This window comes from Poecilia formosa, unplaced genomic scaffold (assembly GCF_000485575.1).
Source record: "Poecilia formosa unplaced genomic scaffold, Poecilia_formosa-5.1.2 Scaffold121, whole genome shotgun sequence".
NCBI classification, from domain to species: domain Eukaryota; kingdom Metazoa; phylum Chordata; class Actinopteri; order Cyprinodontiformes; family Poeciliidae; genus Poecilia; species Poecilia formosa.
The window spans coordinates 1,187,783-1,208,330 of record NW_006800060.1 but is presented as its reverse complement, the minus strand read 5'-3'; the positions used below and the strand labels follow the sequence as shown (position 1 = coordinate 1,208,330).

Here is a 20,548-nt window from a genome sequence, read left to right as displayed (position 1 = left end):
TAGCAGCTGCAGCAGGACGGTCCAAGACCTGGATTAATATTATAGCAGAAGTTCTGCGAACCTGAAAAGTTCAACCAAAACATATTAGAGATTTATCGATATTCATTCATGATTGATGTTCTGCATCATGAAGCGATCTCTACCGTCTCTTCTTCAGATCCAGACGGAAGTGAGGTCAGAAACAGGAAGTAGCTCTCATCTTCCTCTCTATTAATCCAGTGTTGTCTGATGCAAAGCTGAAAATAGCAATTTGTCTTTCAACATTACACTGTAAAACATTGCAGGTGTGATTAGAAGTTTATACGCACTCAAACTTACCATGAATGTCACAATAATTATTGGCTTTTAATATATTTTTTGGAACTAATGCTTTGTTGGGTGGACTTATATAACACATAGGGAATTTGCTTAAAAATGTGTTTGAATTTTTTTCTATTTTCTAATTTGTTATTTTGCTTTGTAAAAGTTTGAGTCATCATTGTATCTACTTAAATAAAATGGACCAGTACCATTAGCAACAAAACATTGCACTTCTACCAACATACTTCTGGACGTTTGTCATTGTGGCCAAAAGGCATTTGGCTCATTCATGTTGAACAAGCTTCAAATATTAGTAAAGATTAAAAATGGGTCAACTAAAGTTGCTGATTGTTTCCTTTCTCATTAACATTTCAGTCCACAAATATGTAAAACTCATTTTACTATCTCAGTGGTTCTTAAAGTATTTTTAAAAAGTCACATATTTGTACCTCAGTGTATGTCAACTCCTTAGTGTTGATCTATTTAACTTAGGGTAGTGCAAAGCACCAACTATAAACTACAGGAAAACTGACCTAATTAGTACCATGAATATCAGTACCTTAGATGATTGCTTGGTGCTGACTCTAAAATATTGACTTTTATTCACTGTTAAGTCAATAGTGCTTCTCCCATAGGATGGTTCTTCCTGGATACATTCGGTATGAGGCATTTGGGAGGCGACTGCTGACCTGACAGCTTCCTGCAGACAGTTCTCGTAATCCTATGCAAGGAGATAAAGCTACAAAAGACCACTGCTCTACAAAAACTGCATGTTTAGACAGCGCTGTATGTGCAGCCAGCCAAAATTCAGTTTCTCAGAAAATTTGAATGATAAATGTTTAAGATGAGCAATTAAAGCTGCACTATGTAACTTTTATAAATATTTTATTTTATTCTTTTACATATTTGTTAAAACTGTTTCTTCGTATTATGAGACAGATAATCTGTGAAAAGATTGTCGTCCACCTCCTCCCTGAGCTACGATTGTCATCCGAAGAAAAGCACCACTCCCAACCAAAAACAGCCAATCAGAGCCAGGAGGAGGGATTTAGCACAATCAATCAATGCTGCTAAATGTGCTAATGGCGGCAAAACAGGAAAGACAGTTTATTTGCAGTCATCATTGGCTATGCTAACTAGCATTAGCATTCACAACAGGGTGTTCTAGCTGTAGCGTAACAGAGATCAAGCGTGGGAAGGAGAGGGAAGATGAGCAGTGCCACAAGATATTGTGATTGACAGCACTAAGACCCGCCTCCTGGCTCTAATTGGTCATTTTTAGTTAGCACTGGAGAAGGTGGAGGAGCTCAATTTTTTGTCTGATTAACCGTTTCAGACTATACTGTCACATCATAGTGACAGTTTCAACAAACATAAAATGTTACATACCACAGCTGTAAGAAAATTATATGTTAAATATCCACCTCTGCTCATTGTTTCCTGAAGACCTTCTGGTCTACAGACCAGCATTCTCACTGTTAGCAAGAGTCTGCTCCAATTCAAAACCCAGATCACTCACTGAAATCATCACATCATCTGCAAAGAAGCGGAGCAGCATCATATTGGACACCCTGCAGTCATCCAGCCTAGAGTTTCTCCACCACCCCTTTGAGCAGCTTGTACTCCTCTGTTTCCTCACAGCTGAAAATCATGAGACCCATTTTAGATGATTATACAAAATTAAGCTTTATTCGGAGCCACAACACCAATAAGGTCAACACAGTGAATGAATACATACATACAGACATAAAACCTCCCAATATGGGAGAGGAAAGATTCAAGTCAGACGTTGCAGTTTGATCAGGTGTTCCCTGCAGACAGTACAGAGTAACATTCAACAAAAATCACTGTGCCATAAATAACAAGTGGTGATCAGATCAATAAAAAGCAGGAATTTCAACAGATATCAAACACGAGGGCCAAGCTTGGCTTAAAAAGTCAACATTTTTGGAAAGAAGCAAAGCTGGAACTTTAGTGCTGTTTGTTGGAGATGCATTTGTTTTATTTGGTTTGCATAAGATTAGCCTTTTCCTCAAGCCTGAGTGTCCGATTAGGACATGACCGTCCAAACTGGTGTCCAAAACAGCAATGCTTCTTTAGCTGCGCGGCCCCAGTCATCTCCTCTTCTTTGGTATTTTAGTGCAGCACCAGGTTAACATTATTCCAGTGATACAGCACCCATAAATGACCCTGCATGAATGGGGTGCTAGCTTACGATCAGTGAGTTCCTTCCCTCGCTTGAGAAGGCAGCGATCTTTTCCAGTTCGTTGGAATAAGAAGGAGAAACCCCTTCTTCGATCTAAGCTTCAGAGGACGCTTGGGGTTTGAGGTGGGCCTTCTCCATGGTTGTTCCGTAGGGGTCTGACCTTTTGAAGAAGCCCATCTGGAAGGAAAGGTGAAGAGGTCACATAAACAATGAACTAACTTCAGAATATCTCTGAATGTTTGGGTTGCCAGAGGTTTGAATAAATATTGTGTCCCAAATTAGAATGACTAAATTACATGTACTATATGAAAATATGGTTTGGTCAACCCTACATACAAGGAATGTTGGTACGTGTTGAAAATGCATCAAGTGACATTAGTGGGATGCAGTCCACTTTGGCACCATTAAGATCGGAAGTGGTTGGAGTTGAGTTTGTAATAATAGCCTTCAAGAAATTAAAGGTATTATTAGGCAATGAACTGAAGTCATAAACACCTTATTTATGTTATTTTTGTTTTTTGCAGTGTCTGAAATTTCCCCAAACCTAGAGAAGGTGCTGTTCTGCATAGTAAACACAGAACAACTCAGTAAATACTCAAAGTTCATTATTTATAGTTTACTAAGAGGTAATAAAGTTTCTGGAAGAAAACTTTTATGGTTCTGTGACACAACCAGCACTCATGCAGTTATTAATATTAGTTAATATACACTGATGACATATTCAAAAAAGTACCATCTAAATCAGCAGTCTCCAACCCTTCTCCTTGAGCTCTACAGTCCTGCAGGTTTAAGATGCATTTCTGTCCCAACCAGAGCTGACCCTGCATTATAGACAAATTGTAAGGGCACTGTGCATTCACCTGTCAGTTCCAGTATGCCTATTGGTCCCCTGTAAAACCCGAGCATTTTCATGGGTCAGTGAAAGCCTCCCAGAAGCCCCAGGCAGAACATGAAAAGAAGACATTTCAGAAGTCGATGCCAAGGCTTGGCCACGCCCACATGCTTTGATGTGAAGTTAAAAGCATTGTTCCCCAACCCCTTAAGACTACACTAGCTGATTTTGAAGTCTAAGACCAAATCTGTAGGAGGACTTCGATCAGATACAACAATGGTAAAAGGTACAAAATGGTGGCTTTGGACCAAAATGGCCAACTTCCTGTGGGGTTTGTATCATGCCTCCATGGGATGTTTTAGTGGGTTCTGAGAAGTTACGGATGTGTAAACATCTGTAACAGCAAACAAACAAACAAATATTATCCCCAAACATCGCTTGGGGATAATAATTTTTGTTTCTAAGGAGCACTGTGGCCACACCCACTAAATATTTCCTTACATATCTTTTAGGAGTTGAATTAATATTCATCATTTTCAATTTGGTGCAGCTCAGAAGATATATGTGTGCACATGTACGGCCTTGGTCTGGGAATAGACTACACCAAGATGGCACTGCCCCGCAGCTTTTGAAACCTCTCAGTACTGTACTTGTCTTCTTTCGATGAGCACAGTTAAATGTTTTTAGGTGAAGGGGGTCAACTACGAACCTTTTAAAGTAAAACATTACACTTCCTGTTTTCAGGGGTTGGAACTTAAATGATGTCAGCATTTGACTGTTAAGTCTTGTTTCACATCAACTTTTTGCCTCTGTGTCTTTCCTCTCAGGAGTTATAGTTTGTCCTCCTGTCTGGTTTCTATGCTCACCACAGAGCCAAGGCCGCTCTTGTCAAAGTGTTCAATGACATCCATATAAATACAGACTGTGGAAGAACCACAGTGCTGGTGCTGTTGGACCTCAGTGCAGCATTGGACACTGTTGACATATTACTGAAATGACCTTAAAAGTTGGGTAGGATCTGGTTCAGTATTCAATTGGTTCAAGTCTGTCATAAAGAATATGTCATTACATAACTGTGTCAATACATAACTTCTCTTGAAGTGGACTAAAGTCATATATGTGGTACCCCAAGGTTCAATCCTGGGACCCCTCTTATTCAATATCTAATTGCTCTGTAACACTATTTGAAGGGGTGTGCATAAGACTGACATAACACCTGCCATGAACATGAACGAGTCCTTATGAATGTCTATGTCAGTTGTTTCATTTGGTAAATAATGACACTTTTAATGCAAAGTTGCATTAACAGTCCATTAAAAGTGCCAACGGTGCATGATTTTGTAAATAATGACAATTTAATGCAACATCAATGTATTGATGTACCAACCAGGAACTGTAAACTAAAGCTGGCATGTCTTCCCTGAATGTAAAGCTCTTATTGGCCTGCTTCCTATTTATCTATTTAATGTTCTTTGGAGAACCCAAAGCCTACAATCAAATAATGTTTTGTATATATATGTTCCTCATGTGTGAAGGAAAAAGGGGAAGACGATTTCAGTTTCTTTGCCTTCTTTGATTAGAATCATTGCAATCTGAACAGAAACCGATAGAACTTGCTCCACTGAACGCTTCCCGCTCTATTTTAAGAAATCAACAATGGAAATTCTTTTAACAGTGCTCAATTTTAAATCTTAAGTTTTCACTGCTTTAATTACTTTTGTTATTCTAATGGCTACTACACTTTACTGTCAAATGCATTTAAATATTCTTAATGTTTATTTTTGTTGTCCATTTGTCTTGTCCACTATGTCGTGTGCTGCTGCCTCTCTTGGCCAAGTCAGCTTTATGAAAGAGTCGTTGTTCTCAGTGGGTTTTTATGTGGTTAAGTTAAAATGCAAGTAATAAGTGGAGGATGTTGGGTTGTGTCTCCATCAGCCCATTCTACCTTGTACAGTAGATATATGAGCACCGCCAGCAGCAGCAGCCCAGCTAAAACAGCCAGGATGATGATCCACACTGGAACTGAAAACTGATTGTCCGGATTGCTCCACGTCACAGACGCCACCACCTGGCCAACAGCAACACCATCACACCGTCACACTGACATCCACAGTAGAATAACACTCAGAATGACACAAACTTCAGGAAGTTACCTTCTTTGACCCAGATGACTTGAATTTGAGAGGAATAGAGTATGGCATCTTGTTCACTTCATACTGGACTGAACACTCCAGGATGTGCTGCTTGTATGGGTGCTGGGGATGAGCAAACAGACGGGATAACATGCAGCACCAAGACAGGTTTCATGGCTCTTACATAAAAAAAATAAAATAAAATATGAATATCTAGTGTGACTTCATAAATATACTTCACAGACTGCTGATAATTGATCTGCTGTGTGAAATTATTACAAAATTCTTCATATTCTGTAATCACAAACCTCCACAAGGGGGAGGTATGAGCAAATGTTTGGCTTCAAGCAGAGTTCTGCACTTTTACTGAACTTTATGTACACGAGCATCAGGGCTCCACCCTCTGAGCACTACTGCTCAGTTACATTTACTTGAGTATCTTTTTTGGAAAAATAAATATACTTTCAGGAGTATTTTTACTATGCTGTACTCTTACTTAAGTAAAAATTCTGGATTCTCTACTCACTGAATGAAAAACAGACATGTTTTAACCAGAAATTCAGTCTGTCAGTCTGTCAGTCTGTCAACCTGTCAGTCTGTCAACCTGTCAGTCTTTCAGTCTGTCAGCCTCACCTCCATGAAGGTCTCAGCCCAGAGTCTGGAGCGTACGGTCAGGATGACGCTGCTGCCTTTCTCCAACCGTTTCACATCACAGTGCAGCTTCCAGCATTCCACTGAGCCGCATGTCTGCAGGAGGTCAGAGGTCAACATTACATGTTTTCTTCTTCTACTTAACCTCTAAAACAGACACAATGGACTTGAAAATTCACACCAGCATGTTTAAATATACAAAAACTGTCCTATATATTCTTCATTCACCACTTCACAGAGTTTTACCCAAAAGTGAAGTCTTGCTGTTTTTTTTTCTTTTACAAAATAAAAAAACAACTCTAAAGGGGTAGTATTATGTATTTTCTTACGTTTTGTTGCAAAATCAAGTGCTTCCTTAAGTTTATATAACTTAAGGTAGCACTTATAACTTACTATGTAATTTAACTCCTTGAAATTGGGCATCTGTCTCTTTAAGAAACTCCTGCTCTTTCTGAATCTCAGCCTTCAGGAAGTCTTTACAACATGGCTCCTCTATTAACACTTTCACAATGTTTCACCAGCGTTTCACTGAGAAGTAGCTCCTATAAGGAGCTCATTATAGGAGCTGATGTGCAGTTTCCACCACCTGTTTGCTAATTGCTGCTCACTAGTCTGAAGGAGCTGAGTGAAACTCAGAGACTGCGGCTTTGTCCTCAAAGGCAGGGCTAGGTCCATCCAGGCATTTTTGCACAGCTGCCATGGAGATTAAAAGATTTCTCAAACATGCATGAAAGAATCAAGGCAACACCCCAGGTATGTTTTTCATGAGGGAATAACATGATAACATGATGTGAAACTCAAAATGTCAGTTTTACATAACACTACCACTTAAAGTGTATGGCTGTAATGTAACAAAACACAAAAATATTTTAGGGGTGTGAATAATTTTGGAAGCAGAGCTGTAAACTCCTGGCTGAAAAGTGACTGAACGTACAGCGTTCAAATAGTGAGAGAGCGTCTTCATGTGGCCGGATTCTCTCTTTTCAACAGGCCTCTTGTGAATAACAGGGATGAGCTGTCAAACATTCCGGTCACTGACGCAAGTCGCATAAATCACTGAGCTAAATAAGGTCGTTTCATAAACAATTACAGCTGGCAGGGGGAGACGTTAGCCTGGACTCATCATATCTGCTCCCACTTCCTCTCTCAAGAGAAATAACCTCATTAAGGTTTAAACATATTAGTGGAGGGCAGAACCTCCAGCACCATGTTGTTGGGTAATTTGGGTGGACCGACTGCTGTCAGCAGAACCACCATGTAATAAACAACAGCAACATGACAAACTGGGACTGGACACCCAGTGGAGTGACTTTATGAGAGGGCCTTTGTGACGAGTAAAGTTTACTCTAACATCAAATCTCACTTTCTCTGATTTGTTTATTTTGTTGAATTTTTTTCTGTTGTTCCATTAATTGTATTCAATTTTATTGATATCTGCCTTTTTATGAAATTGTGCAGAAAAGTCTTAATGTACTTTGATTAACAAACAGTGATAAACTTTATTTACAAAGGGACCATGTATAGCTTGATCATAAATGACACCATTGGATGTGCTGCACCGGATTATAGCATAAGATGATTCACCTCTGCAGTCCTTTAACATTTTAAAACAGAATATGTAACTCAACATTTTGCTTTCTAATCACAATACACAAACACACACATACAAACTTAATTACTGGCACGCACACACACACGCACACACACACACATATACGCAGTCATACAGTTAGTGCATCACAGTTATCTAAGCAGTTAGTAATTATATCAAGTCAGATTTGAAAACAACACAATGGAACATCCTGTACTGTTTGATCATTAAATCAATTTTGATGAATGTGTCACTGAACTGAAATTCAATTCGAATATATTTTTGTAAAGCGCCTTGACACAACATTTGCTATGATTGGCGCTAAATAAATAAACTGAATTAAATTATTGTTTTATATTTTATCTTTTGCTGTTCTGTATTTCTTGTTTGTGACCTTGAGTGACTTGAAAGGCACCTTCAAATAAAATGTATGATTATTATTATTGTTATAAATTTAATTTGCAAACCCATCCTTCATTCCTGGATTGTCTCACCAGGTTTCCGTGTTCAGCCAGAGGATCCCTGATCTCCTCCCTCCTCCAGATGTAATGCTCAGTGCTGGACTTTAACAATGCAGAACTTTCTGACGCTGGAGCCTGAAGCTGCATAGATGGGCAGACTTGTTAGCAAATGTGATGTCATGTTCATTAGCCACAACAACTCTTGCCTCTATAGAGACGTTGCAATGTGATCCCACACACGCAAAATCCTGAAAAAGGCTCAAAAAACTGACTGCTATTGGTTTTAAGCTGTCATTTTGTTAACATGATGCGCTAAATCGTAAATATACGGCGGGTATATAAATGAAAAAGGGACGCAGTGCTTTGTTACTAATTGTCAACACTACAACAACTAGGTAACAAGGTCAGGGAAAAGTTTTAATTAAACAAAAATAGTGAGGGGGGTAAATAGGTCAGTTATGCTAGCTTGACTTTGAAAGCTTTAACATGTAGATGTGGCGTGGAATTTGGTGTGTTTTGATTCCATTAAAAAAAACAGGCAATCCACACACCAACTCTCTGACAGATCATCAGTAGAGCAGGTGCTTAAACTAGCTGATCAACCACCACTGGGTTCAGACGATCACTTATTAATAATCACAGAATAAACATCAAACCTGAAAAAATACTGTAATGGCCTCTTTGTGTGGAAAATATTTGTGTGGTTTTTGGTGTTGAAATCTGTTACACTAGAGGAGCTGTTGTCAGTCAGTTGCTATGGCGACAGGTGTGTGTGTGTGTGTGTGTGTGTGTGTGTGTGTGTGTGTGTGTGTGTATAGCCGACACAGACAGTGAGAAAAATAAAAAATATCAGTGGTTTGGAATTGTTGTTAAACAGTTTTTGTTTTTTTTTGGATTATTTTGTGGCGCACTGTACTAAATTATTAATACCTACATCTCCCAGTTTCAACAGGTCAGTCATTTTGCCCTCCATGCATGAAACAACAATATGGAAACATTAACATGCAACGTGCCTATAGGCAGATGTGTGTGTCCTAACCTTGAGTTTCAGAGCATTGAAGGTTGTTTTGGAGGAGCAGCTGAGTGGGCCCACGGTGATCACCTCCATGGGGTAGAGCAGAGCGTGGCCCTGGGCCCTCAGGGGACATCTCACCTCTAATGTTGTGCGGCTCACCACACTGGGGCCATTGTTCACCAACTGTGAGAGGACAAGTTTCGACATCCGAATTTCTAAACATCTTCTTCCTTGAAATCACAACACAGCTGGCGGACTCAGAAGAGCTAAGAATAAGAGCCATAAATCACGTCAAACCTCATAAACCTGCTGGAGCTCGGGGCCAACGTCCTGCTCCTCCCCCAGGCTCTGACGGGCGCTCCAGTTGGGAGGAGGGAAGATGACTTTGTCTGGCCGAGAAACACTGCAAGAGCCACAGTCACGTCTCAGCTGCAGGCCCAATCATTACCATTTGAAACATAGTGAAAGGTTATGCTGTAAGGCTGGTGATGAAGCTTTACCCCTGCAGGATCACCTCAGCCTTGGCAGCAACCTGCACCTCCAGCAGAACCTCGTTACTGTCAGAGTTATTGAAGTTTTTACTGCAACAAAGACAGAAAAACTCCATGATTAGCATGTTCTTAATCAACTCCAACTTCGGAGAGAAAATTAAATGAACTTAACTTTGGAAGCATGACTCCCGAGGCTCCTTATATGACTGCTTCCAATATGATACTGGTATTGCAGATTTGAGTATTGGCCGATACGAATATTGACCCGATACGATATCAGCACGAATCCTACATATTTTTATTACTTTTTTTGAAGTGTGCAATGTTAGAAAAGGCTTGATCATGTGATATTACTCAAAGAGAACAATAGTTAACAACAAGAGGTATGAGAAGAACTGACCCATTTATTAACAGCTAATGGGTCTGTATGGACATACAAAAAATACTGGGACGGACTAAATACTGGAGCGGACTAAACACTGGCACTGACTAAATAAGCCTTAGAAAACACTCTTGCCTTTTGCTATCGGATGGAATGATGAAAATGAACCCCATCAGACAGTATCAACCTACCTTCGTATTTGGAGCTGAAACTGGACAACATTGTTAGCGTCTGTCAGTCTCGGCACAGTGAATCGAAGGCCGGCCCATAACTACAGAGAAATAGATGAAGCACTCATTTCTACGGCGCTCGGACTCTTAGTGATCAGCAGGGTAAACAAGGATAGACTGTGCTCACAGCATACAACTTACATTTATGATTGCATCGTTTATCAGGTTATTTAACAACGTTGGACAAACTTGATGAGTTTTCATGTATGTTAGTCATTAAAGGCACGGTATTGCACTATTCTCCAGTCACATATTGTCACTTTATAGCACAATCAAATAACTATGTTACCATCACTTGTTAAAAAGGGTTGTATATACCAAAAATGACTTCAAAGAAATTTTACATTGTAAATTAACACCTTGAAATTGGGCCTCTGTCTCTTTAAGAAACTCCTGGTTTTTCTGAAACTCTGCCTTCAGGAGCTCATCACAACATGGCTCCTCTGTAAACCCTTGAACAATGTTTTTACAACCGTTGCTCTGAGAAGAAGTCAGCATAATGAGCAAAGTTCCTTCAGGTGTTTGCTAATTGCTGCTGGCTAGTCTGAAGGAGCTAGTAGGGTAGTTGCAGTGGGGAAGTCATGGGGGAGGGCTGCTCCGTGAAGCTCAGAAGGTTGGAATCTGCAGCTCTGAGGAGGAGCTTTGTCTCGGAGGCGGGGCTAGGTCCACCCAGGCATTTTGCACAGCTGAATTGTTTCCATGGAGTTTAAAGGCTTTCTCAAACATGCATAAAAGAATCAAGGCAATATTCCAAGTATGTTTTTGGTGAGGGACTAACATTAAACATGATGTGAAGCTCAAAAAAGTTGATTTTACATAGTACTGCCGTTTTAAAGTTGACTAAATGTGTACAGAGAATGAAAACAGAATAAAGCAGGAAGCGGTTCTTACGCTGCTGCCAGACTTCATGGGGTTTCCCAGGTCGCACACAAGATGGCGGGTCTGGTTATCAGCCTCGTAGCTGCAGGTCAGCTGAGTCAGACTCTGGGAAAGACATCACATACCAAAACAAGTGATGATCTTCCATATCAGAGAACTTCATAAAGAACTTTGCTGTTGCACTTTCTTGATAATAATAAAATTTCAGAGATGAAATACAGATAAAAAAAAAAAACACCCCTTGTTTCATTTGCAGTTTCCAGCAGTAAAACAGCTATGACCATTAGGTTTATTTATTGTGATAAGTGTTCGCCTCACCCCGTTGTTGCGTGCGATCCCGCTGTAGTCGGCCTCTGGGGGCAGCACCACGTACAGCTCCGCCTCATAAGCCCCTCCCTCTCCTTCATTCCTGGCATTAAAGATCAAGCTCAAGGTGTTTTCGTCGCCCAGGTAGACCTCTGATTTATCACTGGAAAAAAGAGAAGACCAACATCACCGCCATGCTTCTTCTACACAAAGCAAAACTAATTATAATGTTGTAAAGTAACTGTTTGGGAGTTGAAATAAACCACCAGGAGAAAATTATAGCACGTTGCATTATATTTTTTTGCACAAAGTCATTTTCAGGTAATGAGATTTTAGTTCTGCCTAGTTTGAGCTCCTTTCAGAATCCTGTCACTTTAAATGCAAATAAACTGCTGCTGGCCACGCCAAGCCAAAACCCTGAGTCAATAAGTTTATTACACCTTCACTTTGTTATATTAAAAACATCAAAATCAAAGCAGCATAATCTTTCCTGTACATTTTTCTAAAACATATCCTGGAATTCCAGCTAAGTCTGTAGACAAACTCAGAAAAGAAAACATAATCAAACCTCATTTGTTTAGCAAATTGATTTTTAGAGATGTTTTTATTTAAAGAGTGAAAAACACAATTTTAACTCCTCACAAAATGATCCCAGATCTAAACCCCTCCAACTGAAGTACAATTGTTTTTGATATTCATCCTGACAGCAAAGCAGAGGAACTCATCTGAAGGCAATGACTTAGATAAGATAACACAAAGATAATTCATCTTTTCTCTTTTTCTACTTAAAACTGGATGATAAAAGTCTTCAGTCTGGTGTTTTAGTCTCCACTAGAACTTCTTCTCGAAGGACCATTTTGTTTCAGAGACTATATCATTAATTTTATTTGTTGTTTTGTTGTTTTGTTTATGTATTTTGGATATTTAAAATGTCTTCCAGGTCCAGTTTTAAATGTTGATTATAGTTTAAAGTTTATTGATCTTTGAGAATGTGTTCTTGCATTATTATTATGCCGTTTCCCTCATGTTACTTGAAAATAACTTCAAAACAACAATATGATCGTTTATCACAATATCTCCTGAGACAATGTATCGCCCAGCAACATTTGTCACGGTGACAGACTCGTAAACAGTGCGCCTTTCTTTCAACTGCTGCCGGTCGGGAACCCGAGCCGAACCCGACCGCTGTGATTTGTCTCAGGAAATCGACCCCCCATGCAGTAACAAGCGCCAGCACAATTTAACTGTCGTGATAAATTCTCTCCACACCCTCCCGGCTGTGGCTCCGCCCAGTCTGCCGCCGCGCCGTTAATCTATGTTTCTATTGAGCAGGAGAAGGAGCTATGAGGTCCGTGGAGGATTAGGACTGGGGGTCTTCTTTCATTCCTCCTCCAGCCCCCCGGTCTGGACACAGTGACCCTTCTCTAGGTGGAATAACCAGATGATTTTAATTAGGCCAGGAAGCAACACTGATGGAATAACACCAACTCTCAACAGATGCTGAGAGTGAAAAGGGAAAGGCAGCCCACCGCTGAGATGCAACACAGTCAATTCATTTAAGAAAAAAGCCCAGGGTGAATGGAGGACGCTCAGTCAGAGCATAACAAACACAGTGATAAACCTCGGGGTTCATCCTGGATGTTAAATGGCCCATCATGAAGGAATGTTGGCCCAGGAAAGCAAACTGCTGATGTTTTACAGCGAGGAGGAATTCTTCTCATGCGTGTGCTGAATCACTTGGCCTTGAAGCGGATCCTCAGGCAGAACTTTGGGCCTCCGTGGGAAACTTGTAGCGTTGATTGGATTTCTGCTGCGAAGAGGAATCACATGGCCGCATAATTCAAAACACTCCTCATAACAGAGCCGGCTGTGTGGGAGGAGGAGGAGTGAGAGCCTGTGTGTGTCCGTGTGTGTGTTTGCTCCATGAACGGGAGGGGAGACACAATGACTCATATCTCTCTGGTGTTCATTCATAAACAAAGAACGATTAAGCATCCACCCTACCAGACTGAGCCAAGAGTGGGAAATCATTCTGGGACTTACACAACCTGCTGCAGAAAATCTCAGTTCAGATGTAAACATGGCACTCCTGACCTTGGCAGCATTCAGATCGACTAATGCTCTCCTGAAGACGATCTCTTCTGTTACAGCGCTTAGAATGACATTTCAATACAACAACAACTCTGGGTCAGTCTGTCATCTGTGTGCTGAGCTCAGATGCTACTAGAATTTATGTGGCTCAATTCGGGTAATGTCTCGTTAATTTTTGTGTCTTGGAGCTGCAGCAGTGGTCGGCCCAGTAACACCAGTAAAACCAGTAACACAGAATCAGAATATACTTTATGAATCCCATAGGAGAAGCAGGTTATTTGTTGACCAGTTACTTCATCCAAAGAAAAAGTATGTAAGAATAAGTATGTACACAGAAATGTATGAATCTCTAAATAAATCTAGAAATTAGACTAGAGTATTTTTAAACTTAGAGAAACTAAAAAAAAGCCAGTAGAGCGGCCACTAACCTGCTCTAGTCTGTCATCCATGAGATGATGCAGAAAATCATCTCATCTCAGATAATATTTTGTTCAGAAAGCATTCTGTGGTGTCTGCCTGTACATGTTGAAAGGTTTAATATTTCCACACTGGTTGTGAACTTTCTGGAGTTCCTCCCTGCACCATCTGTGCTGCTGGAGGATTCAGCGACCGGAGCAGTTAGCACCGATGATAAGCACGGCGGGTTGTTATGACTTTGGTTTATATTGGACTCTTACTGAACTTTACATGTTTATTTATGTAAAAACTAACTTTTTACAAAAATACATGCCTCTGGTGTATATTTCTAATTTCACTTATGAGCTCCAGACAGTATCAGAAGTAGATATGGTGATGTCGTATGAACATGGTGGAAGAGGCCTATTGAGCAGCAATAAGACGATGTGTTCAGGGTCTGTTCCAACTATTCTGATCACAAATCAAACTGGGTTTGAAATATTCTGCTTTTAATGTAGAAAATCTAGTTTGAGGAGTCTGCATGTTTGAGTTTTTTAACTAGAGCAGATTAAAGATTTTCAAAAATCTTCCAAATTTTTCACTAACTTGAGCATCTTTAATCTGCTCTGGTTAATGTGTAGGCCATATTGTGTATGGCCTACACAATATTCTCACCCAATAACAGCCAGTTTGAGGTCAGGGACACAAATGTTGTCCTCTCCGCAGTCCAGCTGAATCTGGGCCTGATGGGAAAACACAGAGAGAAACGGCTTCAGGTAAAACAGGAAGTTCATCAGTTCTTTCACTTCATAGTTTTCTAATATTTCTGTTGACATACAATTCACAGCAGATGTTTAAAACAATCAAAGAAATCACAGCAAATTAGTCCAAAAATGGAGTTATGGGAACAAAAATGAAATAATAAATGAAGTACGTATACCTACAGAAATATATAAGATATTATATGGGAAAGCCTTTTTTGGTAATATCGACTTTAAGATGCCTGCTGCATGAAGAGACCGTTAAATCTGAAATACTCTGGGATCCTTCATATCTTCTGTTCTTCAGTTTTTTCCCGTACATTTTCCTTGGTAAACTTTAAACAAGTTTCATATTTTTTTTCTCTTCAGCAGTGGAATCTTGTGCATTGACTGTGCATAGAGGTCATTGAAGTAGAATGGAGTACTTCTTGTTTTTAATGAAAAAAAAAAACTGTACTTGTTTTTCTGTCTGGTTTTGAGTATTAAAAGTTTTTTGAGAACAAAGGTCATGAAATCCTGCTTCCAGACTGGAAATGTGTCCTCTCAAACTATGACAGAAAAAAGTCCCCACAGCAAAACTTTTTATTGTCCATCAGATATTATTAAGTTAGACGCATAACAGGAATACTTTCTAAATACTAACAAATTTTATCTGGTTTCTTGGTTTTTTATCCACAGCATTCAGTACTTATTTCATGAACAACATCACTTCATTACACACAATCTACTGACTCATCGAGTTTCTTTGTGTGCTCGCATTACTTTGGTTGTTACAGACATCTGATGTGAATCTGATGTCAGTAAAAATACTGAAAACATATTTACTGAGGTAAACATTTCCGAAATGCATGGAAGGCAAAAAGAAGAAACCTCTAGAGGAAGCTACAATCTATTCACAGACTCTCTATCTGAACTCAACTAGCAAACATTGCCACAAAGCTCAGAGTGAACGACCATTCATCGCTGCGAGATAAAAGAAACTTTTGCTTCATACGTGGAAAGAAAGCAAAGGAATAAGATGAAGGAGAGTCAGAAGATGAATTCCATCAAAACAATGACATTTCTGCGGAGAGCCTCCATCAAAAAGAGTTGGAACCTCAAAAACACAACTGGGACTAATTTCCCTTTTAGTTTTCTGCAACAGCTGAGTTTGTAGAAACCAAAAGGAAAACATGAATGAGATTTGATTTGGCAGGACTGACGTTTCCATTTGAGCCCTTGATCTTTTCACGTCCTTCGGTCCTCTCTGCTCTTTGGTCTCATCAGTCTGCAGCGCCGCGCTGTCAGCCACGCCGCGGCCTTGTCTGCTCTACATGTGGGAAGCATTAGACTCCAAAATGAATGTCAGATAGAGCGAGGGACAAGGTTGGTGGAGGTTAGCACCAAACTCTCCGTGAAGAATCCTCGTCCAACTTACTGCTTTTACATTTATTTACAGATTATGTGAGTGAATCTTTCACTTCCAGCCATCTTTACTTCAAGCCCACTTTCTTCTCTATATTTAAGCAGACTGTCATGTTTTTCAACCTCAGTGAAGAAAATGAAACATGAGAAAGAAAGATTTGAACCTAAGATGTTTCATGACTTTGTTGTCAACTTAAATGCTTTTTTGAGCCTCACTGCTGCAGCCCTGAAACTGTAAGATGCTGTAAGATGTGACGTAAGATGAACTGGTACTCAGGATACTGCCTTGACGTTTGTTAGGACTTATTGTGTCCTGTTCTTCCACTTAGTGCTTATTTAAGCCTGCTGTGGTAAAAGTTGTCACTGGAGTTTCTCTCGGTTCCCCACTCATGCTGAACAGTGACTAATGTTCCTTTGGTGCTCGGAAAGAATGTCTAATTTAGAAGTGAACTAAAACACCTTGTAAAGTCAGAACTCAGAGTGGAAAAGTCTGAAGTTCTCCACCGACTCCGACCTCTGAGTCCAAAACGAGGAGCAGAGATGAAGTTTAACTTCTGATGATTTGTGTCTCAATAAATCCGTCAGACATGTAGTCCTGATCAGCTTTTGTCTTTTAGCAAACTCTGGTGGCTCCATGCATGTGTTTAAATAAGTTGAGGAGATTTGAAGTGGGGTTCTGTAAGGAGGGTATGAGCAGCCAACATCTTTCCTTGGAGTAGTAGATGATTCTCTTTGCTTTCTATTGTTTGGTTATTGACCTGCAGTATGTGGTTATTACTCTGATATCCCCTGGTGAAATGTGTGAGTAAGAGCAGATTTCACACTCACTTGAACCAGTGAAATTATTTTACACAACTTAACTTTAATAACAGTTTGTGTTTTAAAAAGTGTTTCTTTTTTCCCCAACCTTACTGCTTGGTTAAGGTCCTAGTTAATATCTGTTGTCACCTCATGCTACGCTGCCAGTGCTGCTCCTTTGATGTCCTCACTTCCCCTTCACTAACCATCTCTCCACGTTTCCACTCACCTGTCTTCAATCACCTAATTGTTCCCCCAGGCATTTCCCACTTCCTGTTCATTCCTGTGTTCAGTCAGCTCAATCCAGCCACATGTTTTTAGCTTCAGTCAGACAAGATAAGACTTTATTGATTCCACCACAGAGAAATTCTGATGTTTAAAACCGCCGATGAAAGCAAAACAAAGAACCAGGAGTTAGGATAGACTATGAAGTATTTTTTTATGTAAATAAAAAGAACACAAATTCATTGCTAATATACAAACAACAATATAATTACATTATCATTTGTAATCACTATGATTTTGTGTTTGATTATTTGTTTTCCATGACAGAAGTTTCAATCAGCCGTCTGTATGAGTTTCTGTTACAAATGTGCACAAAACATTGTCTATATTCCACTAATGTCGACAGAACACAATTTAGCAGTTGCAGTGTTTCCACTAAATAAGAAAATGCTATTAAAATCAGACATGAATACATTTGTTCATGTGATAAGTCCTTAAAAAACATACTGTGCCATCATCCATCAGATACTTCCTGCTGTCTTCTTTGTGGTTTTTGCCAGCAGTAACATCCAGTTGTTGGCCATATGATTCATGTAATGCAAAAAAAAAAAAAAGTTTCTATTGCAGTTTTGCGACATAAACTAATTGCAATAAGGCCTAAAACCACCTCATCCTGGGACAGAAACTTTATCAAAAAAACAACATTTTTTTAAATTGCAACGTTTAAGTAAATTTACTTTCATAATCCAATTGGCACAATTATATTGTCATTATGGCTTTGATGAGACATCATGTGAAAAAGTTCAAGGGTCAGTGGTCAGTCGCAAAGCAAACTTTCTTTAGTGCAAAGATGCATCTAAGGAAGATCAGACCTTTTCCTTTAGTTGGGAAACATTTCTGCCTGAGTTTACATGCAGTGACTAATGTGTTTTGAAACTTCTCAGTCCTCCAGCTTCTTGATTATTTCCCACATCACATAACAGATTTTCCATGTGGCCTCTGACCACATAACACTGGGATCATCTGATCTTACATTTAAACTGAGAGAAGAGGGTGAAATTTCTCGTACATCACGAGAAAATGACAGATGCGGTGTTTAAAAACCAATCGCGTTCTCGCTTTGCCTTGAATGGCTCTCATAACGTTGCAGGTTTTGAAACTGGGCCTATCACCTCGCGCAGGACAGGAGCATGCGCAACAAACCAGGAGCAGATGTGTGAGCAGTGAGCAGCGCTCCACCCAGACCGGCTGTCAGAGCTTCCTTTGTGTTTGTGCAGAGCCGTGACCCATGTGGCTCCACAGACCTTCCACTTCTGCGTATATGAAACACAAACAGGAGCAACGAGACAGCACTTCAGGTTTGGGATGCACCAATCCACTATTCTTACTTCAGGTACCAAAATAGGTTTGGTATCGGCCAATAACGAGCCAATACTGAAAAACAGCTGAAACGACTTAAAACGTTTGTTTTTAAAATCACAGACATGAAAGTAGTGAATTACACATTTATCTGATAACTCTGCACCAGTAGGACACTTGAATATACCAACGGCTTCACATGGTTAGTCAAACACACAAAAACACCTTTACTTTGTTCAGTCAGTATAATTAAGAACAAAACATCCAATGTAAAATAAAAAATGAAGGAACTGAAAATGACAAAAACAACAAATTGACTACGTTGGTCAAATGTAAAAAATAAACTGCATCAAATCTTCTGTCAAATGGTTCAGAAAGTGTGATTAGGAATTCTAAATATAATGTAAAATAATTAATAAAGAATGATGTCGCTCACAGCACAAAGCATAGAATTAGACTGAATAGATCTGCCCTCATGGATGAGGAACAGCGATACCCAACCTAGAATTTTGTTCAATATCAGGATTGATACAGATATTAATATTGGATCAGTGCATCGCTACTACAGGTATTAGCATCAATAAAAAAAATATTTTAACTTACTATGCTTTGAAACATCAATCTCCATTTTCATTTTAATAAATTTTTCTGCATTAACAGGAACACAGGGCGTTCTGCTGGGGTGAGCAGAGGAAGTCACAGTGTGTGCAGGGCGGGCGGCTCTATTTTTGCACATCATGTTTATGACATCATCCGCTATGCTCTTGTGGTGACCATCAGTTTGGTTCCTAAAAGTCAAGCTGTGTGGCCTTGTAAGTGGTGTGGTCTCTGGTTTCACTGTGGTCAGTTAACGTTCAGGCGTAACTCCTCACAGAGCTAGACTCTCTAACCTCAGAGGTCTGAGGAAAGGCTGGACCAAACAGATCATTCTAGACAGACCATCTCCTTTTTCACTCCTCCTAAATCAGAAATCACTTTTATTCACCAGGTTTGTGCAATAGTTTGATCTTCATGGAGAAATGAAAAGGATCTGGCAAATCAATGTTTGAGTAACTGATGCCTGTAGCTTAATATTAAGTAAAGGTTTATTAAGAAATAGAGGTAAAACCTCTCTACAAAGCAAAACTTTTTTTCAATATGATGTGCTGCTCCTCTCTTTGGTTATGTTCTAATTGCATAATTCTGTTTTTCTGTTTTTCTGTATTTTCCAGGCACAAAGAACCACAATACCTATTTTAACTTCAGTTGTTCTAAAAATGTTGTAGCTACATAACAAATATGACTTAAAAGAAATTTGACTTTGTAATTTAACACTTTGAAATTAGGTCTCTGTCTCTTTAAAATCTCCTGCTCTTTCTTAAGCTCCGCCTTCGGGAAGTCATCACAACATGGCTCCTCTATTAACCTCTTAGCAACCTCTTAGAAACATTTTTGCCAATGTTTCACTGAGAATGAACTCAGCAGATGTTTGCTAATTCCTGCTGGCTAGTCTGAAGGAGCGGAGTGGGGCAGTGAGGCAGCTTACACACTTAGAAACTGCAGTTCAGAGGAGGAGCTGCATTTCCAAGGCAGAGCTATGTCCACCCTCGCATTTATCACAGCTGAATGGTTGCCATGGAGATTAATGGATTTCTCACACAAGCATGAAAGAATCAAGGCAAAACTTCAGGTGTGTTTATAATGAGAGAACATCATTATGACATGATGTAACACTCAGAAAAGCTGATTTTACATAAGACTGCCCGTTTAAAACAAAAACCTTCTAATCGTGTGAGTCTCTTGCCTGCAGTCTCTGCGTTTATGTGCGTGCGTGCGTGTGTGTGTCTGGGAGCTCGATCAGCTGAGTTCAGCTCCACTAATCTGTTGGCTTTACCTGAACTAGAGTCAGAAGACAAACAGGGTGAATGAATGTGGTTACGGCCAAATGAAGCCGGTTCTGAACGTGTTTCATTGGTCTGCTTCGACTTCACCAATGATAAATGGAGGCTTAGAGACTTGGACGGGATTTTTTCGCTCTGAACTGTAGAATCACAAAGAG

At 39.8% G+C, this 20,548-nt stretch overlaps 1 protein-coding gene across 1 annotated transcript in view; it reads right to left on the bottom strand.

The window, feature by feature from the left end:
• Positions 1–1,960: 1,960 nt before the first annotated feature.
• The window catches only part of LOC103144086 (integrin alpha-5-like), a 48,962-nt gene continuing 30,374 nt past the window's right edge, over positions 1,961–20,548 (bottom strand). Inside the window, exons 19-30 of the mRNA XM_007560885.2 lie at positions 14,639–14,706; positions 11,489–11,639; positions 11,183–11,275; positions 10,253–10,332; positions 9,689–9,769; positions 9,486–9,591; positions 9,213–9,371; positions 8,207–8,314; positions 6,104–6,217; positions 5,492–5,593; positions 5,284–5,406; positions 1,961–2,683 (exon numbers count right to left, since the gene is read on the bottom strand). Coding sequence (XP_007560947.1) covers positions 2,600–2,683; positions 5,284–5,406; positions 5,492–5,593; positions 6,104–6,217; positions 8,207–8,314; positions 9,213–9,371; positions 9,486–9,591; positions 9,689–9,769; positions 10,253–10,332; positions 11,183–11,275; positions 11,489–11,639; positions 14,639–14,706 — 1,269 coding nt within the window. The 3' untranslated portion in view covers positions 1,961–2,599. The remainder of the gene's footprint in view (positions 2,684–5,283; positions 5,407–5,491; positions 5,594–6,103; positions 6,218–8,206; positions 8,315–9,212; positions 9,372–9,485; positions 9,592–9,688; positions 9,770–10,252; positions 10,333–11,182; positions 11,276–11,488; positions 11,640–14,638; positions 14,707–20,548) is intronic.